Source organism: Panulirus ornatus, chromosome 42 (assembly GCF_036320965.1).
Source record: "Panulirus ornatus isolate Po-2019 chromosome 42, ASM3632096v1, whole genome shotgun sequence".
In the NCBI taxonomy this organism is placed as follows: Eukaryota; Metazoa; Arthropoda; class Malacostraca; order Decapoda; family Palinuridae; genus Panulirus; species Panulirus ornatus.
This window is the reverse complement of record NC_092265.1, coordinates 5889124-5916986: the sequence shown is the minus strand read 5'-3', so window position 1 is coordinate 5916986 and position 27863 is coordinate 5889124. Positions and strand designations below refer to the sequence as shown.

Genomic DNA, 27863 nt, shown 5'->3' with positions numbered 1-27863 from the left:
AACTTAGAACCACAATTGTGGTTCAGCACATCATACCACATCCTGCCACAAATGTGGCTTGGCACAGTGAAAGGGCAGTTCTTTGACAACTTGTGGGTGATTGTGAAGTACAATATTTTAATTCATTTATATTGTTTCCATTAGAAGCTATAGGATCATGCATACACAGGAGATTCAATTTAGGATATCAAGGTATAGAACCACTAATGTGTTTAGTCTACCTGGATTTTTTTTTTTTACCCTCCTTCACATGAGTATACCCTAATGCTTGTTGGACAGATTGCTGAGGAGAGAAATTTAGGTTTTGAAAGTTAAACGAAAGTTTTCTCTCTCTAAGGTGTTGTCCAATAAGCATTTGTTCCTGGTTTCTTTTACTTTTTTTTTTCTTTACAATTCTGGATTTCTTTCCCAACTCTTCTTTGTCAGTGTTCCTTTCTCTTACCATCTGTGACTCTTTTATTGGTTTATGACTGCAATGTGAAAATTCTGTAAGCTGCTTGGGGCAAGGGCCAAATGGGTCATTGGTTCATCCCTTTAGCAATCTTTATTTGGCTGATGGTGGGCTCTAAATAAGTGAAATTCTGCTGCTGCAAGGGAGTTGACAGTTAAGGGTTAGGAAGTAGGAAGGCCAGTGCATCTTCATTGTAAATACTGATGTTTAAAAATCTTAACCCAGAGTTTCCTCAGTATAATCACAGCAGAGCATCTTTCATGATTACTGAACACTGCCTCAGAGAGAAAAGGTTTTTGAAATTTGAAACCTACATTTTGAGAATAACAGGGTGTTTTAGAACAAAGTTATCAAGTGTAAGAAAAGTCTGAATGTGTTAGAAAGAATGGAAACATGTTAAGGAGAAAAGGTGAAGTTTGTGAGAAATAATTGAGATTTATTTATTATAATTTTTTTGTGTTTCATGTATTGACTTCTTCATTTTACATTTGCATGTCCATTACAGTGATAACCTTTCTTTCAGCCCAACTAAAGCTGACTTCATCAGGGCGAAGCATCAGATGCTATCATTTGTATACCGACCTTCAAGGGATGATCCAAGTGGGAATGATGGGGATGTTAGTCGGCAGTTACATTCCAGTGTTAGAACTTCTAACCTTGAAACCTCTCTACGTTTATTATCTCAAGGGGCTGATCCAAATTACTATCACAAGGTAGGAATAAGGAGTGTTATTATTATGTTTGAAAGGTTGCTTTATGAAATGATTTAGCTGAATTATGGTACATCTTGTTACTGAAATTCATATCATTCTTAGTTTATGAACTTAATGTCTGGAAGGGTGAATAGCATGTTATATACTGATGTGGTTTAATCTATTAATGCCTGTGTTTATAAAGCTTATGTAACAAGCTCTCCAACTAATGCCAATGCAGCCTAACAAAGACAGCATGTTTTAAGGAAAAATTACACTATTTAAGAATAGGAGCCACACTACAGCTAACCACTACACACTAGCAATTTGCATTTGACATGCATGTATACATATCGTTTTTCTATTGACTAAAGTAGCCAAGAGATGATACCAGCAGATCACATGCATTTACCCTGTTATTTATTGCAGTTTCCATAACCAGAAATTAAAGGAGTTAACTTTGAACCTTTTACATGTAACAGTCATTGGCTCTGATTTTTTATTGCTGAAATCCAGCATTCCAAAATCTGGCATCCTCAGAATCCAGACATTTTGAGGGTACTGGCCCTCAGTAAAATCTAATCACTAAGGTCTCTGTGTAATCACGAGTCATTACATCAGTTTACATTAGAGAAATCTCTGATGGGTCCTTAACTCAATAGACTAGATTGGCAATATTAATTTTTACAGAAATTAGTATGAGGTCTCAAATTTACCTTGGTAGGGTTTAAAGGGTCCATTTGAAACTGAAGTCCATAAAAACAGGTTTTTACTATATGATGTTTTATCTTTAGAGCTGTGGTTTCGGTGCATTATTACATGACAGCTAGAGACTGAGTGTGAACGAATGGGGCCTTTGTTGTCTTTTCCTAGCAGTACCTCGCACACATGAGGGGGAAGGGGGTTGTTATTCCATGTGTGACGGGGTGGCGATGGGAATAAATAAAGGCAGACAGTATGAATTATGTACATGTGTGTATATGTATATGTTTGTGTGTGTATATGTATATGTACATTGAGATGTATAGGTATGTATATTTGCGTGTGTGGACGTGTATGTATATACATGTGTATGTGGATGGGTTGGGCCATTCTTTCGTCTGTTTCCTTGTGCTACCTCGCTAACGCGAGAGACAGCGACAAAGCAAAATGAATAAATAAATAAATCTTTAGTAATAACTCTTTATGTTATGACTGAAGTCAGTCTTTGATAATTTTTTCAAAACAACAAAATGGTGAAGTTTGTAATATTACCAGTTGCACTAGTCACTTGCATTGTTGTCAGGGTCATGAGGCATAAGCAACATTTCCTTCCACTTTTGGTAGAAAACCCTCTTCCTCATTATGGTCTAGTTTGATGCTGAGAGTCAGTGTCCATAAAATCATTACTCACACAATTGGAAGACAGATCATTATTGCCAAGTATTTCGGGATTTTCTTCTGCATTGTCCACTAAATCTAGCTTAAACCTGCTCAGTTTTCCTTCCCAGGAAACTGGTTGAAATGTTCTCTAATTGGCATGGCTGGATTCCACTTTGTGTACTTGTTTTTTTTCAGAAGTGTAGGATACAAGGACTCCAGGGAGATCAAATTGGAGATGGAAGGATGGAGTGAGAGATTTTGAGCAACTGGGAACTGAACATGCAAGAAGATGAAAGGCATGCATTGGATAGAGGGAACTGGAACGATATGGTATAATGGGGTTGATATTCTGTCAGTTGCCTGAACCAGGGCATGTGAAGCATCTTTGGTAAACCGTGAAAGGATCTATAGGGCCTGGTTGTGGATAGGGACCTGTGGTGTTGGTGCATTACACTTGACAGCTAGAGAATGGATGTGAGCAGATGCTGCCTTTCTTTGTCTGTTCCTGGTGCTACTTTGCTAACATGGGAAATGGCAATCAAGTATGAAAATATATATATGTTTGATGATAGAGTGACAGATGTTGGGTGTTTTGGTTGGGGAGGTGTGCGAAGTGAGAGGGTCAGTGCGAATGTTTGGTTAAGAGAGAACAGGTAGTGAAAGTTTTGCAGAAGATGAAATCTGGCAGGGCAGCAGGTTTGGATGGTATTGCTGTGGAATTTATTGAGAAAGGGGGTGACTGTTGTTGATTGGTTGGTAGGGATATTCACCATATGTATGGATCGTGATGAAGTGCCTGAGGATTGGCAGCATGCATATTGCCATTGTACAAAGGCAAAGGGGATAAAGTTGAGTGTTCAAACTACAGAGGCATAAGTTTGTTGAGTATTCCTGGGAAGTTACGTGGGAAGGTATTGATTAAGAGGGTCAAGGCATGCACAGAGCATCAGACTGAGGAGGAGCAGTGTGGTTTCAGAAGTGGTAGAGGATGTGTTGATCAAGTGTTTGCTTTGAAGAATGTGTGTGAGAAATACTGAGAAAAACAGCTGGATTTGTATGTAGCATTTATGGATCTGGGGAAGGTATGTGATAGGGTTGATGGAGATGCTTTGTAGATGGTCTTAAGACTATATGGTGTGGGAGGTAAGCTGCTAGAAGCAGTGAAAAGTTTTTACCAATGATGTTAGGCATGTGTATGAGTAGGAAAAGAGGAGAGTGATTGGTTCCCAGTGAAGGTCAGTCTGTGGTAGGAATGTGTTATGTCCCCATGGTTTTTTAATTTTTATGGATGGGGTGGTTAGGGAGGTAAATGTAAGAGTTGTGGAGAAAGGGGCAAGTATGCAGTCTGTTGGGGATGAGAGGGCCTGGGAAGTGAGTCAGTTGTTGTTCGTCATTGATACAGCTCTAGTGGCTGATTTAAGTGAGAAACTGCAGAAGTTTGGACAGTTTGAAAAAGTGTGTGAAAGGAGACAGTTGAGAGTAAATGTGAAAAAGTGTGTGAAGGGAGAAAGTTGAGAGTAAATGTGAAAAAGTGTGTGAAAGGAGAAAGTTGAGTGTAAATGTAAATAAGAGCAAGGTTATTACATTTCAGTAGAGTTAAGGGACAAGTTAATTAAGATGTAAGTTTGACAGGAGAAAAATTGGAGGAAGTGAAGTGTTTTAGATATCTGGGAGTGGACTTAGCAGCGAATGGAACCATGGAAGCAGTAGTGAGTCACAGGTTAGGCAAGGGGGCAAAAGTTCTAGGAGTGACGAATGTATGGAAGAAGAGAATATTATCTCGGAGAGAAAGAATGGATATGTTTGAAGGAATAGGTAGTTCCAACATTGTTATATGGTTGCGAGGCATGGGCTATAGATATGGAAAGGAAACAGCTCAAGTGAAGTTTACTTGTGGACTAAAAGAATTCTTTTATTTTTTATTCCCTGTTATGCTGAATTTTATTCTTCATTGCAGGAAAAGAGTTGTTGTCCTTTGCATGTTGCTGCTCGAGCTGGTCAGGCATCACAAGTAGAACTGTTGATAGTGTATGGAGCTGACCCTGGAGCATTGGACTCTCAGGGCAACACACCCGCGCATTATGCTAGGTATATTACATTTTTCTCTGTTATATTAATCATATGTGCTTTTTCTTTCATAAGAGAATTAGGTTTCTTATTATTATTCTTGTACTTAAGAAATATTTTGGTTTGGGGAAGACTGATCTGGAGAGAGCACTGTGGCAAAAAAATTTTTTTTATGGCTGCAAATCTTTTCTTATTCTTTATTGACTGTTGTTATACCAGCTCATGTGAATGCAGCCTTGGGAGTTTGGGTTGTATACACTGTTATTCTGGTATATTTTAGCTAACTTTGATTGCTGATGTTCGCCCTTCTTTCACCAAACTTGTGGTTTTTGTCACATCTAACACATAGGTATTGTATAGATTTTCTCTGTTTTTAAGTTAGTGGCATTAGTTTTTTTCTGTATGAATGTATCTCTAATTCTATGATAGGAGTCTTTGGGAAAACAGGTTTCACTAAATAGAATTCCACTTAATGGTCAACCTTCTAGGAATGTATCTATGATGTAATGTCAGGGATAGGTGTACTGTGGGCAAATGAAGTAAAATGTATTCCACTTAGGAGGGAGCACAAGTGTTTAAGGACTATGGTGTTTGGAGGAGGTTCTGCCATAATGTTAAGAAGGAAAAAGTACATTAAGTGCAGATTGGGTAGATGCTCTAGACTATAACAGACTCTGATCCAAGTGTACTTAAGTCACCAGTGATTATATCTCATCCAAGCCTTTTGTGCTAGATTTCTGTGTGTTTGTATGTAGTCTCTAATTATTGGAAATTTCTCTTTCTCAAGTGAGTCAAACCACCCAGAATTGGCTGAGCATTTAATAGAATGTCAGTATGAGGTGTCAGATCGTTTGGCTTTTTATCTAAGTGGTCGAAAACCTGATCACAATAATGGCCAGCACTGGATCATCCCAGAGATGGCTGACTCCTTAGACATGTCTGATTTAGCCAAGGAAGCAAGAGTCAAACTCCAGTCTCTACCGAATCACTTGTTTGAAGAATTGGCTTGTGACGTTTATGATGAGGTAAGCCTACTTTTAAGTTAATACTTGCGTTTATATATTGAGTGGAGATATGCAATAACATGATCAGATTTTTTTTATGAAATTGCATCAGACATATGATAGTATACCACAGGATAGACACTTTAGACACTAGGGAAAGGGGTTGCACCTCCATGGTTTAGTGGTTAATGTCATGGCTAGTGATAAGGCTGTTTATGGATGATACTGTGTTGCTTGCTGAGAGTGAAGAGGAGTTGCAGAAGGTTGAAAGTGTGTTTTTTGATGTGTGGAAGCATAGGCAATTGATTGTAAACATGATTGAAAGTAAAGTATAGTGTTTGAAAGGAAACATTGAAAGTATAGATTTTGCAAAGTCCTGCCTGGTGAGAAAAAAAAGTGTATGAAACTGTTATAGATATGTGATGAGAAAGACTGGAAGAGGTGACAGAGTGTCAGTATTTTGGAGCTATGTGGGGTAAGTTTGGTGATATGAAAGGCGAGATAAGGGAGAGGGCAATACTGGGTAGAAGAATAGCTGGGCGCCTTGATTTTGGACTTGTGGAGAAAATGATTTGTGTGAGGTTTACAAAGAAGGTATTTGTGTCAAAAGTGGAGGGGACAAGGAGAAGGGGGAGACCGAAATGGAGATAGAAGAATGAATTGAAAAAGATTTTGAGTGCTTAGGGCCTGAACATGCAGGAGGATGAAAGGCGTACAAGGGGATAGTGTGAATTGGAGTGGTTCAGTATACAGGGAGTGCCATGCTGTTGGCGGGATTGACTAGAGCATGTGAAGCAGACAAGGGAAAACCACATAAAGGTCTGTGGGGCATGGTTGTGGATAGGGGGCTATAGTTTCAATGCATTACACAAAACAAGAGAATGGATGTGAGCAAATGAGGCCTTTACTTTGTCTGTTCCTGGCACTAATATGGGAAGCAGCAAAGATAGAATGAAAGGAAAAAGATCTGTAAGTTATACCATAAGATTCACTGATAAATCAGTTAAATTCTTTCTTTTTCATACTATTCGCCCTTTCCCGCATTAGCGAGGTTGCGTTAAGAACAGAGGACTGGGCCTTTGAGGGAATATCTTCACCTGGCCCCCTTCTCTGTTCCTTCTTTTGGAAAATTAAAAAAAAGAAAAAAAACGAGAGGGGAGGATTTCCAGCCACCTGCTCCCTTCCCTTTTATTCGTCTTCTACGACACACAGGGAATACGTGGGAAGTGTTCTTTCTCCCCTATCCCCAGGGATAATATATATATATATATATATATATATATTTTTTTTTTGCTTTGTCGCCGTTTCCCGCGTTTGCGAGGTAGCGCAAGGAAACATACAAAAGAAATGGCCCAACCCACCCCCATACACATGTATATACATACGCCCACACACACAAATATACACACCCACACAGCCCTCCATGGTTCACCTCAAAACATGGAGAGTGGAAAATCAACTCATCGCCAAGTAGGTCAGTTGTCTCTGCAAACATTGAGTGTGGTTTTAATCTCAGATGACTACACGCTTTTTTCATTTTATTCCAAATTCCTCTGTTGCTCTAGCAAGGTAGCAATAGGAACACGCAAAGGACTCATTTGCATGCATCCACTCAATAGCTTTCTCATATAATGAACTGAAACAGGAGCATCATAGATTTTCATGTTCTCTTCATTTATATTAATTTTTCATTGAAATTCTTTTTGATAGGTGGACCGACGTGAGACAGATGCTATATGGCTATCACTACAAAATCAGAGTGCCCTGGTGAGTGATCGCTGCACAGTACCTTTCCTTCCTGTCAACCCAGAATTCTCCTCGACTAGAAATCAAGGTCGACAAAAGTTAGCAAGGTAAGCTGGCATCAGGGACTTATGATATTTTGAAAGGTTTACCAGATGATATAAATTGTGTTGCCTTGCGCTATGAGAAATCACGTTTCTCTTCTGACATTTTTGTCTTGTAATACTAAAGATATATTGTCACATGAAAGATATTTAATTCACAGGTTTAATGCAAGAGAGTTTGCCACTTTAATCATTGATGTCTTGTCGGATGCTAAGAGACGGCAGACAGGAATGTCATCTCCTTGTGGAACTCCCAAAGATAAAGGTAGGCTAATGAAAAGCAGATTCTATGATTCAGGGTCACCTGTTGGTGAAGCTGTTTTCAGGGTCTTTTGTATGTGTTTGTGTCTATGTTTATATTTATAGTGATGATGATGATGATCAGTCTTTAGAGATAACTACAGCTGAAAATGTACAGAAAAAGTAGATTCATCAATAGACAAGTGTTATTAAAGGGAATTATTATTTTACACATGCAGATGCAGAAGGGGAGGAGGGTTACACCATTTGTCATTTTGTTTATCATTTTGTTTTTTATTTTTTACTTTTTGTTGTTTATCATATATACATGATGCTGGTTAGGTTCATACAGCTGATAGACAATACTCACACACACTAATCCATGCTATGTATTTTAAAGTGAAATTGGGACTTCCAAACTCTGATAAAAGTGCTTTTTACATGTTCATTATATTCAAAGTTTATGCATGTGGTATCAACATATTAATTTATATAAACATGGATGAAGTTTGTCAACAGTATTGTGAAAAACACCTTTGTTGAGGATGAGCCCTTTATTAAAGATGGTGTCATTTTGCTCTCATTAGCATTGTCAGGTAACTTACAGACCTTACCAGAACACAAGTTTGTATATCCTGATGCAGCAGGTGAGAGAGGGAAGGAGGGGAGTGGATGACCAGTGTAAGGTTAGGTCAGGTGAGGTCAGTTTTGAGGGAGAGGGGTAGCAGAAGGTGGAGCATAGCAGAAAGCTTATAACCTATGCCATGGGTAGAATTTCCTCCATGGCTGTGTTAAAGAAGAGGTTTCCCTTAGGTCAGCTCTAAAACTTTTACTTCAATTTTCAGTTGTTTTTCTCTACCTCTGAAAACATCCCCCTTAGGTTCATAACTCTTATCAAATCAAGCCAGAGGAGCATTCAAAGAAGTGAGGAGGATAGGCTCACAGTTATGTGACCACCTTCAGGGAGTGACTGTTGAGAAATAATAACCAGCATTTCATGGTTTAATGAACAACAGAAGGAATCAGGAGATTGTGTATCTCCTTTAAGTGGAAGAACATCAGTTATGAACCCATCTAGTTTTGTGCTCATCAACAGTGAAATGAAAGTTCACCACTGACCTCAGAAAAAGAGCCAAAACATTGATCTCTTTATGTGCAATTACAAGTACAATTATATTGATGCAAGATTTTATAAGACTTCATAATCCATTCCCTTAATGAACCTACAATTCCAAAGAGGTATATCCAGACACTCCAAAAGCTGTAGCAGATGAAGGCAGGGGTTTAGTGGAAATTGATTTAGATAATTATGACTAGAAAATGAGTGACCTGCATGAAATTAATCATACTGAGAACCAGTTGCCAATAGCAGACGTGGAAGACAAAACAAAGAACTTTATACTGAAGACAAGACAAATTTTTGAAGGACTGAACTTGGGTGAAAACTGCTGAGTTGTTGCCAAACAACCTATGACCAGCTAACATGTACGGACTGCTGGAATTCCATGAAAACAACATCTCTCTGAGATACATAACTTATAATGTAAAGAGTGCTCCAGAATGCTGGCATGAGTGCTGGCCAAACATCTGTCTAAGCTGCTGGGATATCATCGGCATGGCACACCTCAAGCTCTTAGGAGACCTGCTGAGCAGACTCAGGAAGAAGACCTTGAGAAACAAGAAAGTGGCTGGCTAGGACATGACCAGTCTGCTCACGAGTATCCCCAAAGAAAAGGCAATTAAACTGCTTAAAGAGAGGATTTTACTGAAAACATAAAATTTCCCCTGCCCTACAGTTATTTTTTGACTGCATATGAATACACATTCAGTGTGATTATTGTAGATCAGTGACAGATTCTGTAAACAAAAGTTTGGCATAGTCATCCAGATAAGCACAGTTTTAGCCAACCTTTTTGTGGACTTCCCAAAAGCTGGTGTTTTCACTTAAATTGTCCCTAACACAGTAATTTGGATATGTTATGTTTATCATATTTTAGTTATTACACCCAAACAAATCATTCTAGGATATTTAAAAGAAAGACTGAGCTGCATTGAACCATATATTCACTCCTGTGTCTGGACATTCCGCCATTTTTTTTTTATTAGAAGGCCCCTTAAGACCTGACCAGGTATAAATCACCATATTTAAGCTCTCTCTGCTCACCACTTCTTTCACACTCTTCCTCCTGTTCTAAGACCACCACAGACTTTCTGTCATCTCTATTGAGACATAATGTGACATACCACATGTTGCCCATCACAGCACATTCATGTTCAACAATCTTTAATCTTTCCTTTGCAAGCTATCAGTTGGCACATAATCCAGTAATCCTAGTGACCCCAAACCCTGCTCACCCACATTTATATATGTATACTTTTTTTCATACCAAATACTGGTATTCCTAAGTAGTAGATAATAGATAAACAAATGATGACAGTGACAAGAAATAGTAACAGTGATAGGAGAAGGGAGAAAGAGAAAAATACTAACATCTTTTTCATATTGTAAGAGGTGACTTAACAGGGACAGGTGGAAGGGGACTATAATTCTCCCATTCCTTGTAGTATTGCATGCCAGAAACAGAAGAAAGAGGCAAGCTAGGATTTCAGCTTGAAGGCTTAGGGTTGGGTGTAGGGATGTAACTAGGTTTAGAAGGAGATTGAGATATGCTGTGTTTGATGCACTTGGGCATAAGAAGAAAGATCATGAGAGGCAAGTGTTTTGGGAGCAGGTGAGTGAGTGTGTTATCAGTTTTGATGCACAAGACCGGGTTATAGGGATGGGTGATTTGAAGGCAAAGGTGAGTAATGTGGCAGTTGAGGGAATAATTGGTGTACATGGGGTGTTCAGTGTTTTGAATGGAAATGGTGAAGAGCTTGTAGATTTGATACCTGGTTTAATAAGAGAAAAATACATAAGGATACGTATGTAAGTAGGAGAGATGGTCAGAGAGGGTTATTGGATTACGTGTTAATTGATAGGCATGTGAAAGCGAGACTTTTGGATGTTAATGTGCTGAGAGTTGCAACTTGAGGGATGTCTGATCATCATCTTGTAGAGGCGAAGGTGAAGATTTGTAGAGGTTTTCAGAAAAGAAGAGAGAATGTTGGGGTGAAGAGAGTGGTGAGAGTAAGTGAGCTTGGGAAGGAGACTTGTGTGAGGAAGTACCAGGAGAGACTGAGTGCAGAATGGAAAAAGGTGAGAGTGAAGGACATTAGGGGAGTGGAGGAGGAATGGGATGTATTTAGGGAAACAGTGATGGCTTGCGCAAAAGATGCTTGTGGCATGAGAAGCGTGGGAGGTAGGCAGATTAGAATGGGTAGTGAGTGGTGGGATGAAGAAGTAAGATTATTAGTGAAAGAGAAGAGAGTGGCATTTGGATGAGTTTTGCAGGGAAATAGTGCAAATGACTTGGAGATGTATTAAAGAAAGAGGCAGGAGGTCAAGGGAAAGGTGCAAGTGGTGAAAAAGAGGGCAAATGAGAGTTGGGGTGAGAGAGTATCGTAAAATTTTAGGGAGAATAAAAAGATGTTTTGGAAGGAAGGAAATAAAGTGCGTAAGACAAGAGACCAAATGGGAACATCGGTGAAGGGTGTTAATGGGGAGGTAATGACAGGTAGTGGTGATGTGAGCTGGAGATGGAGTAGCAGATATAGGGTGTTTTGGTCGAGGTGGTGTGCAAAGTGAGAGGGTTAGAGAGAATGGTTTGGTAGACAGAGAAGAGGTAGTGAAAGCTTTGCAGAAGATGAAGGCCAGCAAGGTGGTGGGTTTGGATGGTATTGCAGTGGAATTTATTAAAAAAGGGGGTGACTGTGTTGTTGACTGGTTGGTGGGGATATTCAGTGTATGTATGGCTCATGGTGAAGTGCCTGAGGATTGGCAGAATGCATGCATAATGCCATTGTACAAGGGCAAAGGGGATAAAGTTGAGTGTATATTACAGAGGTATAAGTTTGTTGAGGATTCCTGGGAAATTATATGGGAGGGTATTGATTGAGAGGGTCAAGGCATGTACAAAGCATCAGATTGGGGAAGAGCAGTGTGGTTTCAGAAGTGGTAGAGGATGTGTGAATCAGGTGTTTACTGTGAAGAATGTATGTGAGAAATGCATAGAAAAACAAATGGATTTGTATGTAGCATTTATGGATCTGGAGAAGGCATATGATAGAGTTGATAGAGATGCTCTGTTGAAGGTATTAAGAGTATATGTTATGGGAGGCAGGTTGCTAGAAGCAGTGAAAAGTTTTTATTGAGGATGTAAGGTATGTGTACGAGTAGGAAGAGAGGAAAGTGATTTGTTTCCCAGAGAATATCGGTTTGCGGCAGGGTTGCGTGATATCTCTGTGGTTGTTTAATTTGTTTATGGATTGTGTAGTTAGGGAGATGAATGCAAGAGTTTTGGAGAAAGGGGCAAGTATGCAGTTTGTTGTGGATGAGAGGGCTTGGGAAGTGAGTCAGTTGACTGATTCGGGTGAGAAACTGCTGAAGCTGGTGACTGAGATTGGTAAAGTGTGTGAAAGAAGAAAGCTGAGAGTAAATGTGAATAAGAGCAAGGTTATTAGGTACAGTAGGGTTGAGGGATAAGTCAATTGGTAGGTAAGTTTGAATGGAGAGAAACTGGAGGAAGTGAAGTGTTTTAGATACCTGAGAGTGGATTTGGCAGTGGATGGAACCATGGAAGCAGAAGTGAGTCACAGGGTGGTGGAGGGGGCGAAGGTTCTGGGAGCATTGAAGAATGTGTGGAAGGCGAGAACATTATCTTGGAAAGCAAAAATGGATATGTTTGAAGGTTTAGTGGTTCCAACAATGTTATATGGTTGTGAGATGTGGGCTATAGATAGGGTTGTGCGGAGGAGGGTGGATGTGTTGGAGATGAGATGTTTGAGAACAATGTGTGGTGTGAGGTGGTTTGATCGAGTAAGTAATGAAAGGGTAAGAGCTTTGTGGTAATAAAAAGAGTGTGGTTGAGAGAGCAGAAGAGGGTGTATTGAAATGGTTTGGTCACATGGAGAGAATGAGTTAGGAAAGATTGACAAAGAGGATATATGTGTCAGAGGTGGAAGGAACGAGAAGTGAGAGACCAAATTGGAGGTGGAAGGATGGAGTGAAAAAGATTTTGAGCGATTGGGGCCTGAACATGCAGGAGGATGAAAGGCGTGCAAGGAATAGAGTGAATTGGAACAATGTGGTATACCGGGGTCGATGTGCTGTCAGTGGATTGAACCAGGGCATGTGAAGCATCTGGGGTAAACCAGGGAAAGTTCTGTGGGGTATTGATGTGGAAAGGGAGCTGTGGTTTCGATGCATTATACATGACAGCTAGAGACTGAGTGTGAATGAATGTGGCCTTTGTTGTCTTTTCCTAGTGCTTTCTCACGCACGTGTGGGGGGAGGGAGGTGTCAACTCATGTGTGGCAGGGTGGTGACGGGAATGAATAAAGGCAGACAGTATGAATTATGTACCTGTGTATATATGTATATGTCTGTATATGTATATATGTATATGTGTATGTTGAAATGTATAGGTATGTATATGTGCATGTGTGGAATTTGTATGTATATACATGTGTATGTGGGTGGGTTGGGCCATTCTTTTGTCTATTTCCTTCCACTACCTTGCTAACATGGGAGACAGCGACAAAGTATAATAAAGAATAAATGAAATATATATATTTATATAGATAGATATCAACCCCCAAAGGCTTAGTCCTTTGTTCTTAATGCTACCTCGCTAATGTGGGAAATGGCAAATATGTATGAAAAAAAAAAGATATCAATAAATAGAGTAACATAGATATGATATATAAGTATATGTCTGAATTACCTGTCATAGTAGCACCTAATTGTGATCTTTATTATATCAGTGTTACACTTTTTGTAGAGTTTTGTCCAGAAAATTTGTGAAGCTCATTTATAATTGCATTTTTTATTGTTGAGGAGATGAACTGAAATTGCTTTGATGTTATCAGTTAGTTTGCTTTTTTTATTTTATGCTTATAGTCCAAGTATTATTGTATATTTTGAGAATCTCCTGTGAAGCCTTCCTCATTTTGTGCTCTTTTTTCCCGCTAGCAGTAACCACAGCTGTCCAGAAGGCTGACAGGGCACAGGACCCCTTCCTCACCTGTCCCTCTCCTACACACTTGTCACCCAGTCATGAAGATCTTTCATTGCCTTCTGCTTTATCAGTTTCCTCAGATACTTTACTCTCGGGTGTGTCTGTTCTGTCTCCGCTCCATTTTAGTAACTCTTACTCCTCTGTCTCATCTAATAACTGTGTTGGCTATGGGGCTTCATTACTAACACAGAATAACCCACTGTACCGTTCTTATGATGAAGTAACTGGATCCCTTGAGGATGTAACTGGTGGCACTTTTGAACAAGACTCCATTGATGGGGGGGGTGTTGATGATGGGGAAGCTGATGTTGACACAAGTGATAATGATGATCAGCAGACTGAGGGTTGTATTGGAGAGTTACTCAGAAGTCATTGGCCTCCAGTTTCTCATCATGGGAATTATTCAGCAAATCAGCATGAGAATAAGCAGGATACTACTAAATTTGAATTAGCAAAACCCCTTGGAAGAAAATATTCGAGTGGCTTTAGTAGCAATAGTGATTTATCTGATGAAGGTGACCAGTTTGCTGATTATGATGAAGTTTATGATTCATCCACCAGCCAGTTTGCAGCCCAGCTTACAAAATCAATAAAAGAAAAGTTGCTTAGCCCTAGACATAGCCAGGAAGATGACATTCATGAAAAACTGAGGAATTCTTTGGCTCTTCCCCCACCTACTCCTTCAGTATCCAAACCAGGAGCAGGGGGAGCACGATCTTTACTGGTACGGACTCTTACCATGCCTCTAAAGTACGCTGCCCAGCACAGACATAGTCTTACTAAAGTATTTTCCCGTTCCCAACCAAGCACTCCTGAACTACCCCGCAGAAACCAATTAACAAGAAGTTATGTGAAGCCTGACCACTTTAATCAGAGTTTAGGTAATTCTCCATTAAATGTCGATAACCATAAGTTTGGAAGATTCCCAGAAACCTCATCACAGGGGTCGAAGTATCCTCAGTTACAAAGAAGAACATCACATGAGAGAAAGAGCCCTTCAGGGAAACCTCCAAAACCTCCCACTCCTCATCCTAAACCAATGACACGGAAAACTTCTACTTTGAGTCGCCAGGCTTCATTTAAGAATCCGTTTCCTGGTCGGATGGCAAGGTCTCCTCCTCCTAACGTTTTGGATAACTGGCCTGCTGAGCCTTGTAATAACCCTATTCTTGAGCCATGCATAACATGCGCACGCAATGTAGCAGCGAATATTCAGCATGCATCCATATGGGGAAATGTTGAAAATCTCCCTAAAGGTTACATATCCAATATAGATGAAAATAAAATGATAACATATAAAAGAAAACCATCAAAAGAAGATTGCAAGCTACAGTGATTCCAAATTGTGAATTGAATAGTGAGCAATAAAAGATGATGTACAGTATGAAATATAATTGTAGTTTGTAACTAATCCTGAACAACTAACCTCTTGTTGATCAATTGGTATGATGCTATATTAACACCATATTATAGTAAAGTTACTGCATGGTATGATTAATCTGGCTCTAGGATATGCTGATAGGCTTTGACTCACCTCAAATGAAAACATGATTCACAAAGACTTTTATCTTTAGTAAAGCCTTGTCATATGCTAATGGAGATTTAACCTTTTTTCTCTCAATTCACTCTGCTTTAATCACTGTGATGTTTCAGGTGGTGGTGTTTTGGGGATTTAGAGACCTGCTTTGTTTTGTTATTCTTCATTTGTCTATAGTCAGAATATAGAGTTAAAATTTTTTCAGCATGTTGTAAACAGACAATATGGCATTAACCAATTTCTTTTCTCTCCTTCTCTTTCTAGACTTCGGTGACGTGACGTTGACACTGCCTAACTCTCCCAAAGTAAACCTCCACAACAACAACAACATGAGCTTGAATGCAAGGTTATTAACTCCCCCAACATCAATGACATCCATTGCTAACTCATCCACTGTGTTAGTAAACAAGGACCCTCATCATACACGACAAATGCTAAATTCTGTAACTTCCATTTCATCTAATGCAAGTCTCATCACTTCTGTCACAGACTCCTCAGGCACATCTTCTAGCACAGGGCTAACTGCAACTGCTGTCACAGATTCTTTGTCAAGCACAGCTAGTACAGGTCTCATTACCACTGCTGTCTCAGACACCCCTTCAGGCCCACCCTCTCTTTCCTTCAACAATACCATAACTGCCAACAACAACAACAAGGGTGAAATGACAGATGACGGGGAACCCTTGTACGACTCTGTGGCTTCAGAAGATGATTACTCATATGTGGAACAAATGCAGAAGCTGGCACAACAAAAACAGATTTTAGAAGAGCAGAGACGACAGCATCAATTGGATGAGCATGTAAGTATCTACAGGAGGTAGTTTATCAAAACTAAAGAGAATTTGATGAATGTTTTACATTACTGTTTTATCATTTTAAATTGCACCTCAAGGATGGAAATTTTTTGTAACAATATAATTCTTCAAGCTTTTGTTATATAGTAAAATCCAAGTGTGATAGAATGTATGAGAAGATCCTTTCCTCATTATCCAGCTATCCAGTATGTTAAACTCTGACTTCATTTTCATGGAGTGATTCAAGTTCATGAATTCTCTCAGTTCATTCAGACATATCTTCAGCATATTTCTTGTGTAAATATGAACAAATGTATCCACACAATATTTTTGGTACTTATGAATTTCTGTCTTCGATGTAAGTTTATTTGTCTGGTGAGAGACAGTACCAGAGATCTTCCTAACTAACTTATCATCTGCCTTGCTTCTTCCTACAAGGTCATATCATCTTTAAAGGCATCTTTCTAATGATTACTTCTTACCGTAGTCAGACCTCTATTAGCATTGGGGATGTGTTCCTGGTCAAAGAGCTTTACCAAAAAAAATGCCAAACAGGGCAATTATAACTTGGAGATGCACACCAACAGAACTGTTGCTCAGCTATAAGGGCTTCATAAGGATTCTGTAATGATGATTGTGCATGCATAATAAATGTTTTGAGTCAATTTATAGATAATTTTTTTCAAGCATTTTGCCATTTACATGTTAGTGAGGTAGTCCCAGGAACAGAAGAAAAAAATTTTCACATCCATTCTCTAGATATCTCTAGGTATCATGTTTGACACCAAAACTAAAGCCACTTATCCACAGTCAGGCTTTACAGACCTTTCTCTGGTTTCCTCCAGTCCTTTCATGTCCCCTACTTCTGTCCTTTTAACAGCATGTTGCTCCTGGATACCACATTGCTCCAAATTACTTTATCCCATGCATACCTTGCAGTGTTCTGCATGTTCAGGTCCTGAGCACTCAAAACCTTCTCCACTCCATCCTTCCATCTCTAGTTCAGTCTCCCTCTTTTCCTTCTCCCTTCCACTTCTGACTCATGTATCCATTTTGTCTACTTCTCTTCATTCATTCATTCCATATGTCCAATCAAACCAGCACACCCCTTTTCAGCTCTCATAACCATACTTTTCATATTGCTGCACCACTTTCTTACCCTATCATGTGTAACTCAATCAACCCTCCTGACACCACATATTGTCTTCATTCATTCAATTTTCAACACATTCACTCTCTTCTGTACCTTTTGATTTATAGCCCATGCCTCACATCCATATAACACTGTTGGGACTACTTTACCTTCTATCATGCCGTTCTTCACCCTCCAAGATGGCAGTCTCTCTCTCTCTCCACATATTCCTCGGTGTACCAAGGATAATGACTCATTTTTAAAGATGAAAATCAAAGAAAAGGTAGCCACCAGTGCACTTGGTTAGATCAGAATAACATGACTACAATCTATGACCAAACACCTGCATTTTCGCATCCAAACTGTTGCTTATCCTTGACTACATGCCACCATTACCAACACTAACACCAGCAGGCCTTTTTCCAGACATTGGCTTCTTGAACACACAATAGTAGGCAAAAATAAGATAAATGAATTGACCATGCTACAGTAAACATTGCTACCAAAATAGTACTCAGAGCTAGTGATTTCTTCTGAATACATATTAACATACCTTCATGGGAGTGAAGGAAGCAGTAGATGTAATTGAGCTTGAAAAGAGGCCTGTGTGTAGATAACAAAAGTGAAAAGTGGCATAAGGTGAGAGTGAAGAAGACAAGGTGAGTAGGTATGTAGGGAAGCAGTGCTTTCAATTGCAAATGAAGTTTGAGGCATGAAAGTGGAATGTGAACATATGAGAAAGGATAGCGAGCCGTGGTATGAGGAAGTTCGATTGTCAATGAAGGAGAGGAGAGAGATGGATAGATGGTATCTGCAGGAAAGGAATGTGAGTGGGACCTGCACAAAGGAGCAGGAGGTCAAGAGGAAGGCACAGGAGGTGAAAGAGAGCACATATGAGAGATTATTGATGAACTTAAGGGAGAAATAGAAAATGTTCTTGGAGGTGAAAAGTGTGAGGACAAGAAGGGAACAAACGGGAGCATCAGTGAGAGGAGCAGATGGAGATGTGGAAATAAGAAAAGTAGAGATGGAAGAGAGATGCAGTGATTATTTTGAAGCTCTGTTGAATCTTGTAGATGATAGGATGGCAGATTAGTTGTGTTTGGGACATGGTGATTTGCAGAGTGAGAGGCATGCCTAATAGTCTGATAAAAAAAGAGGAACTCTTGCATAGGATGAAGTTGGAAAAAGCAATGGGAGTGGATGGGATTGTAGTTGAGTTTTTCGAGAAAGGGGATGGCAATGCTGTTCATTGGTTAGTTTCTCTCTTTCAGGATCTTCACATTACTTTTTTGGTATCTTGCAGAAAAAAGGTTTGCCAAGTTCATGTGAATTGGACACTGCTTTCTACATCCTTGTTGGTTCAGATGATTGCCTGGGATGAATGGGCTGCCATTCCACAGGTCTCAAAATCTGAACTTTTGTTAGAAGCAACAAAAGTCCTTGTATGTCAGCATGAAGAAAGTGTGGGTTTAAAAATATTGAGTAAATTGATTCTATAACAGTATGATTATAGGAACAGAGGCTTTCATATTGGAAGAGAGACATGTAAAGGGCCCCTTCATTGCAGCTGAATCTTTTGATGCCCCCCTTGTCATAAGGCCAATGCTATGTTTGTTTGCCAATGTTTTTTTGAGATTTGATGTGGGATGATTACACTTTGTCCTGATGATGAACTGTTATCTAGTTGTATGTCTTTCCCTGTTATTTCCCATGGAGACCTTTTTCCCAATTAGTTGGATTGTAGGATTTAATAACTTAGTGCCCAGAGTGGGTGACTTTTTTCCCCAAACCATATCAGTTAGACTTGAATCTCTGTTATTCCGTGAGGAGTTGGTTATATTTAAGTTTGGAAGCCTTTGTTTTAGAGTTTGTTTCTAGCCCTTTTATGGATTCTGAGGGCTAGTAATTTTACAGGAGTTCCTTATGACCAAATTTTTGCTCAGTCAAAGAAGTTTTTCTCTGTCATTTTAGTGCATTAGTGTTCCATCATGAAACTCCCTTCTTGATATCAGTTGGTGCTAAGGGAAGAGTAGCAAGTTACAGTGCAATGTGTAGACCATAAAGCTGCTCCCTGTAAGCAACAAAAATGAGATGAATCAAACTGATTAAAAATTCTGATGAGAACATTGTTTAGTGCAGTTTTAAAACAATTCTGCCTTGTACCAAGAAAGTCATTTTTATGAAGCCGTATTGTCCATGTAACAGAGATCATAAGTTAAGGAAGATGGTCTCCAGTGATGGTATTTCTGAGTCACCTCTTGAAGTTTATTGGTGAGATCCTTTTTTTTTTTTTCTATAATTTGCCCTTTAGTGATGCCTTCTATGTTTAAAGGCTTGGTGTACTGTAGCTAAGGAATTGCCACCATAAGGACGAAAAGACCCTAATGTGCTAAGGTGACTTGAGGTAATAATCTTGCTCTACTTGGCCTTTCTAATAGAATTTTTCTGTTATCTCTGTCTACCACATTGATATAATTGGATGGCTTACAGGACAAACTCCCTTTAGAGAGAAATGTAACATTTGAATTATGAAAGACTTTCTAAGCCTGTGACATGGGGATGACGACACTATCACTGAGTGGGGATCATTACGTGGTCAGAGGGTGGACCCAAAATATACCTCAGTGTATGATTTATACCCCAGGAGATTGATGATATCTTTCATGGGTCAGTGGAATCTGCCCCTTCAAAACTTCTATTTTTGATGTTTTGGAGATAGAGTTAAGGGGTTGTGGATTTTGAGTGGACTGAAGTGATGGGTTTTAGATCAGGCATTTTAGATAGTACATTTGCGTTTGCCGGGAACATGTGGAAATTTTGATAAAAGATGGGTGGTTTAAAAAGATGGTCGATTCAAGCTGGATATGTAAGCGCAAGTATAATGTTGCAAATGTGATAGATTGAAATAGTAGTAACAGTTGAATGTGTGCTGTGCAGTAATAAACTAGGGAGGTTCTAATTGCTGTCTGGTGAGGTCTTTTGAAAACAGTTGAGGAATTGGATTCAGTGAAGTTCTCCGTAATGGGTGACAAAGATTGAGTTGTTCGAGTTAAGCGTTGTCAAGTGCTTTGTGTGACAAGGAAAGATTGTATGTTTTGTAAACAGAATGCCAGTAGTCTACATGTGGGTAAGGCAGAAGGAAAAGACAGCTACCTGGGACAGGGGAGTAAGATTTGACAACCAGTAAAGTCCTGGCTCACAACACTGCTGTTACTACCCAAATCCCAAATGGGTAGTCCTAGTAGTATACCTCCCTGGTGGTTGGCTACCTGCCAACTTTTTTCACAGTTCTTGCATCCTGCCTTTATGTATATATTTCATTCTCATTTTTTTTTTTATTATACTTAATTGCTGTTTCCTGCATCAGTGAGGTAGCACCAGGAAACAAGACGAAGAATGGCCCATCCACTCATATACACATGTATGTACATAAACGCCCATACACGCACATACACATACATATGCATATCAACATATTGACTCATACACACTTAAACATACACAGACATATATTATTATTATTATTATTATATGATTTTGCTTTGTCGCTGTCTCCCGTGTCTGCGAGGTAGCGCAAGGAAACAGACGAAAGAAATGGCCCAACCGACCCCCATACACATGTATATACATACACGTCCACACACGCAAATATACATACCCATACATCTCAATGTACACATATATATATACACACACAGACACACACATATATACACATGCACACAATTCACACTATCTGCCTTTATTCTTTCCCATCGCCACCTCGCTACACATGGAATAACATCCCCCTCCCCCCTCATGTGTGCGAGGTAGCGCTAGGAAAAGACAACAAAGGCCCCGTTCATTCACACTCAGTCTCTAGCTGTCATGCAATAATGCCCGAAACCACAGCTCCCTTTCTACATCCAGGCCCCACAGAACTTTCCCTGGTTTACCCCAGACGCTTCACATGCCCTGATTCAATCCATTGACAGCACGTCGACCCCGGTATACCACATCGATCCAATTCACTCTATTCCTTGACCGCCTTTCACCCTCCTGCATGTTCAGGCCCCGATCACTCAAAATCTTTTTCACTTCATCTTTCCTCCTCCAATTTGGTCTCCCACTTCTCCTCGTTCCCTCAACCTTTCGACACATATATCCTCTCTGTCAATCTTTCCTCACTCATTCTCTCCATGTGCCCAAACCATTTCAAAACACCCTCTTCTGCTCTCTCAACCACGCTCTTTTTATTTCCACTCATCTCTCTTACCCTTACATTACTTACTCGATCAAACCACCTCACACCACATATTGTCCTCAAACACCTCATTTCCAGCACATCCACCCTCCTGCGCACAACTCTATCCATAGCCCACGCCTCGCAACCATACAACATTGTTGGAAACACTATTCCTTCAAACATACCCATTTTTACTCTCCGAGATAGTGTTCTCGACTTCCACATATTCTTTAAGGCTCCCAGGATTTTCACCCCCTCCCCCACCCTATGATTCACTTCCGCTTCCATGGTTCCATCTGCTGCCAGATCCACTCCCAGATATCTAAAACACTCTACTTCCTCCAGTTTTTCTCCATTCAAACTTACCTCCCAATTGACTTGACCCTCGACCCTACTGTACCTAATAACCTTGCTCTTATTCACATTTACTCTTAACTTTCTTCTTTCACACACTTTACCAAACTCAGTCACCAGCTTCTGCAGTTTCTCACTTGAATCAGCCACTAGTGCTGTATCATCAGCTAACAACAACTGACTCACTTTCCAAGCTCTCATCCACAACAGACTTCATACTTGCCCCTATTTCCAAAACTCTTGCATTCACCTCCCTAACAACCCCATCCATAAACAAATTAAACAACCTATCCTTGGGGATAGGGGAGAAAGAATACTTCCCACATATTTCTTGTGTGTCGTAGAAGGCGACCAAAGGGAGACCAAATTGGAGGTGGAAAGATGGAGTGAAAAAGATTTTGTGTGATCGGGGCCTGAACATGCAGGAGGGTGAAAGGAGGGCAAGGAATAGAGTGAATTGGAGCGATGTGGTATACCGGGGTTGACGTGCTGTCAGTGGATTGAATCAAGGCATGTGAAGCGTCTGGGGTAAACCATGGAAAGCTGTGTAGGTATGTATATTTGCGTGTGTGGACGTATGTATATACGTGTGTATGGGGGGGGGCCATTTCTTTCGTCTGTTTCCTTGCGCTACCTCGCAAACGCGGGAGACAGCAACAAAGTATAAAAAAGAAAAAAAAAAAAAAATATATATATATATATATATATATATATATATATATATATATATATATATATATATATATATATATATATTCCCTGCAAAAAAAAATTGTGGGAGATGTATAAAAGAAAGAGACAGGAGGTCAAGAGAAAGGTGCAAGAGGTGAAAAAAAGGGCAAATGAGAGTTGGGGTGAGAGAGTATCATTAAATTTTAGGGAGAATAAAAAGATGTTCTGGAAGGAGGTAAAGACAAGGGAGCAAATGGGAACTTCAGTGAAGGGCGCAAATGGGGAGGTGATAACAAGTAGTGGTGATGTGAGAAGGAGATGGAGTGAGTATTTTGAAGGTTTGTTGAATGTGTTTGATGATAGAGTGGCAGATATAGGGTGTTTTGGTGCAAAGTGAGAGGGTTAGGGAAAATGATTTGGTAAACAGAGAAGAGGTAGTGAAAGCTTTGCGGAAGATGAAAGCCGGCAAGGCAGCAGGTTTGGATGGTATTGCAGTGGAATTTATTAAAAAAGGGGGTGACTGTATTGTTGACTGGTTGGTAAGGTTATTTAATGTATGTATGACTCATGGTGAGGTGCCTGAGGATTGGCGGAATGCGTGCATAGTGCCATTGTACAAAGGCAAAGGGGATAAGAGTGAGTGCTCAAATTACAGAGGTATAAGTTTGTTGAGTATTCCTGGTAAATTATATGGGAGGGTATTGATTGAGAGGGTGAAGGCATGTACAGAGCATCAGATTGGGGAAGAGCAGTGTGGTTTCAGAAGTGGTAGAGGATGTGTGGATCAGGTGTTTGCTTTGAAGAATGTATGTGAGAAATACTTAGAAAAGCAAATGGATTTGTATGTAGCATTTATGGATCTGGAGAAGGCATATGATAGAGTTGATAGAGATGCTCTGTGGAAGGTATTAAGAATATATGGTGTGGGAGGAAAGTTGTTAGAAGCAGTGAAAAGTTTTTATCGAGGATGTAAGGCATGTGTACGTGTAGGAAGAGAGGAAAGTGATTGGTTCTCAGTGAATGTAGGTTTGCGGCAGGGGTGTGTGATGTCTCCATGGTTGTTTAATTTGTTTATGGATGGGGTTGTTAGGGAGGTAAATGCAAGAGTTTTGGAAAGAGGGGCAAGTATGAATTCTGTTGGGGATGAGAGAGCTTGGGAAGTGAGTCAGTTGTTGTTCGCTGATGATACAGCACTGGTGGCTGATTCATGTGAGAAACTGCAGAAGCTGGTGACTGAGTTTGGTAAAGTGTGTGGAAGAAGAAAGTTAAGAGTAAATGTGAATAAGAGCAAGGTTATTAGGTACAGTAGGGTTGAGGGTCAAGTCAATTGGGAGGTGAGTTTGAATGGAGAAAAACTGGAGGAAGTGAAGTGTTTTAGATATCTGGGAGTGGATCTGGCAGCGGATGGAACCATGGAAGCGGAAGTGGATCATAGGGTGGGGGAGGGGGCGAAAATTCTGGGGGCCTTGAAGAATGTGTGGAAGTCGAGAACATTATCTCGGAAAGCAAAAATGGGTATGTTTGAAGGAATAGTGGTTCCAACAATGTTGTATGGTTGCGAGGCGTGGGCTATGGATAGAGTAGTGCGCAAGAGGATGGATGTGCTGGAAATGAGATGTTTGAGGACAGTGTGTGGTGTGAGGTGGTTTGATCGAGTGAGTAACGTAAGGGTAAGAGAGATGTGTGGAAATAAAAAGAGCGTGGTTGAGAGAGCAGAAGAGGGTGTTTTGAAGTGGTTTGGGCACATGGAGAGAATGAGTGAGGAAAGATTGACCAAGAGGATATATGTGTCGGAGGTGGAGGGAACGAGGAGAAGAGGAAGACCAAATTGGAGGTGGAAAGATGGAGTGAAAAAGATTTTGTGTGATCGGGGCCTGAACATGCAGGAGGGTGAAAGAAGGGCAAGGAATAGAGTGAATTGGAGCGATGTGGTATACCGGGGCTGACGTGCTGTCAGTGGATTGAATCAAGGCATGTGAAGCGTCTGGGGTAAACCATGGAAAGCTGTGTAGGTGTGTATATTTGCGTGTGTGGACGTATGTATATACATGTGTATGGGGGGGGTTGGGCCATTTCTTTCGTCTGTTTCCTTGCGCTACCTCGCAAACGCGGGAGACAGCGACAAAGTATAATAAATAAGATAAAAATATATATATATATATATATATATATATATATATATATTATTTTTTTTATTTTTTATTATACTTTGTCGCTGTCTCCCGCGTTTGCGAGGTAGCGCAAGGAGACAGACGAAAGAAATGGCCCAACCCACCCCATACACATGTATATACATACGTCCACACACACGCAAATATACATACCTACACAGCTTTCCTTGGTTTACCCCAGACGCTTCACATGCCTTGATTCAATCCACTGACAGCACGTTGACCCCGGTATACCACATCGCTCCAATTCACTCTATTCCTTGCCCTCCTTTCACCCTCCTGCATGTTCAGGTCCCGATCACACAAAATCTTTTTCACTCCATCTTTCCACCTCCAATTTGGTCTCCCTCTTCTCCTCGTTCCCTCCACCTCCGACACATATATCCTCTTGGTCAATCTTTCCTCACTCATTCTCTCCATGTGACCAAACCATTTCAAAACACCCTCTTCTGCTCTCTCAACCACGCTCTTTTTATTTCCACACATCTCTCTTACCCTTACGTTACTTACTCGATCAAACCACCTCACACCACACATTGTCCTCAAACATCTCATTTCCAGCACATCCATCCTCCTGCGCACTACTCTATCCATAGTCCACGCCTCGCAACCATACAACATTGTTGGAACCACTATTCCTTCAAACATACCCATTTTTGCTTTCCGACACACATATATATATATATATATATATATATATATATATATATATATATATATATATATATATTAGTTTTATTTATTTATTTTGCTTTGTCGCTGTCTCCCGCGTTTGCAAGGTAGCACAAGGAAACAGACGAAAGAAATGGCCCAACCCACCCCCATATACATGTATATACATACACGCCCACACACGCAAATATACATACCAATACATCTCAATGTACACATATATATACACACACAGACACATACATATATATACACATGCACACAATGCACACTGTCTGCCTTTATTCATTCCCATCGCCACCTCGCCACACATGGAATAACATCCCCCTCCCCCCTCATGTGTGCGAGGTAGCGCTAGGAAAAGACAACAAAGGCCCCATTCATTCACGCTCAGTCTCTAGCTGTCATACAATAATGCCCGAAACCACAGCTCCCTTTCTACATCCAGGCCCCACACAACTTTCCATGGTTTACCCCAGACGCTTCACATGCCCTGATTCACTCCATTGACAGCACGTCGACCCCGGTATACCACATTGATCCAATTCACTCTATTCCTTGCACGCCTTTCACACTCCTGAATGTTCAGGCCCCATATATATATATATATATATATATATATATATATATATATATATATATATATATATATATATGGCCTCCCCTGATGAGGACTTCTTTCTGTGACCTGAGCCTTTTACATAGAAAAATTATCACTAATTATCTCTACTGTAGCAGCTTATGATTTATTGTTATAATTTGTGTATAGTAGACCCCCAGTATATAATATGCTGCCATTTTGTTTAATAGGTTAATGATGTTAAACAAAGAACTCAGTAGATTAGTACATAACTGATCATAATTTGTGTTTACAGTTCAGTGAAGCAAACAGTGAACTGGTAATAGGAATGGAGTCAGCAGTGAGCTTTGAAACCTACTTAGAGATGAAGGAGAAACTAGAGTCCAGTGAAGCTATGATACAGGAGCTCCAGAATAACAATGCTCACATGCGTTCACAACTAGATGAACTTAGTTCTGCTGTGAGTAAATAGGCATCAGACTGTCCCTTCATATATTAGGATTCATCTTAATTTTTGATGACCCAGTACTGTCTTCAAGCACAGCTCCAGAGAGCTCATAAAGCTTGTGGTGTGATGCTTGTTCCAGTATGTGAATTTTGCATCTTACCTGACCTCTTAGTTTATTTTGGTGCAATTTGTTTTATGTAATGAGTACATCTAAATGATTAACCCTTCGTCTGTTTTGTAAATGATAGAAGACACTAGGGGTTTTTATTTTTTTCTTTATTTTTTGATCATCATGTACTGTCCTTATAATTTTATGATAACATGTTTTAACAGAAATTCAGGTTGAATATGTTTAGAATATGGAAAATTGGGAATAGGAAAGATAAGTATTACAGAGATGGAGCTTCATCCTCCTCATCCAGGAAGAAGGAAATGCTGATGAATGTACAGTATATGGTTGACCCATAAATGCTAGTCATCATCATCTGACAAATGTATACATGTCAGCAGCCGTTGTACACCTGATAGTGGTCATTTTCATATGATGAATTAACTTTACCACCCTTGTTTAGATTTCCAGTTGACATTTTGTATTGATAGTAGTGTATGGAGGTCTCTTCCATCAGTAGAAGGGCACTAGAAAACATTTTCCTTTCATTTTCCATCAACCAGCTGTTGGTCTACAGGTTGTGGATAAATGGTGACCCCATGGAAAGTGTGTAGATTATTAGATGACCTAAGTAATAAGCAGGAACACTTGCCATTTGTATTATGGTAATTGGTAGGGAAGTCAAGGAGAATAGCTTAGAAAATGTGAAGTAGTGCCTTAAAAAGTGATTTTAGTGGTTTGAGTAAGAAGGAGAGAGGCCAGCACCCATTTCCCTCCACCCTCTGCTTGGCCTTTGCTCACAAGGAAGAAGTTATGCAAAAATTTTGCATGGTTTTCTCTTCACATAATCCTGCATTAGCAGTTTGTCATTGCTGTAAAAGCAGATTAAAAGTTTACATGGGTGTTCTGGCAATTGAAAGTTATTTCTTACATAGTTTTATTGTATCTTGCATTTAAACTTTGTGTATTCCAAATTAATTCATTTATTTATCATCACTTGCATATAATGTATTTAAGGCATATTTGCAAGTGATTACTTTTGAAACTGCATGATAACACATGACTTACAAGCTTTTCTAACGTTTGAGGTAATATTTGCTCTATATTTTCAAGGTGTAATTATTTCTGAAATGTACTTCTTTATGCTTTTAACTGTATTATGGTGATTTTTTGTGTTTTTACACAGGTGAAAAGCTTGCGAGAAGAGAACATGAGCCTACGATCCATGTATAGCAGTGGAGGCATAGGTGGAACCTTGGGTCCATCGTCTCATACATCTACACCACCTCCCCCATTTTACCCATCTACCATCTCACAGAGTCTTCACAATGGAGATGTGGATCCCCAGGTACTTTCCTTCCTGTAGAATTTTTTTTTTTTTTTT

General features: G+C 39.8%; 1 protein-coding gene across 7 annotated transcripts in view; it reads left to right on the top strand.

The window, feature by feature from the left end:
• Positions 1-27863, top strand: part of Git (ARF GTPase-activating protein GIT1) — a 626665-nt gene extending 598802 nt beyond the window's left edge. For 5 of the 7 annotated variants that reach the window (XM_071686447.1, XM_071686445.1, XM_071686446.1 and 2 more), the window contains 6 exons: positions 975-1164; positions 4463-4593; positions 5360-5597; positions 7287-7429; positions 7585-7688; positions 13737-16119. In XM_071686447.1, the coding sequence (XP_071542548.1) occupies positions 975-1164; positions 4463-4593; positions 5360-5597; positions 7287-7429; positions 7585-7688; positions 13737-15118 (2188 nt within the window). In that variant the 3' untranslated portion in view covers positions 15119-16119. Of the gene's footprint in view, positions 1-974; positions 1165-4462; positions 4594-5359; positions 5598-7286; positions 7430-7584; positions 7689-13736; positions 16120-26217; positions 26383-27665 lie in introns of those variants that run through there. The other 2 variants (XM_071686451.1, XM_071686450.1) reach the window with 2 other exon arrangements.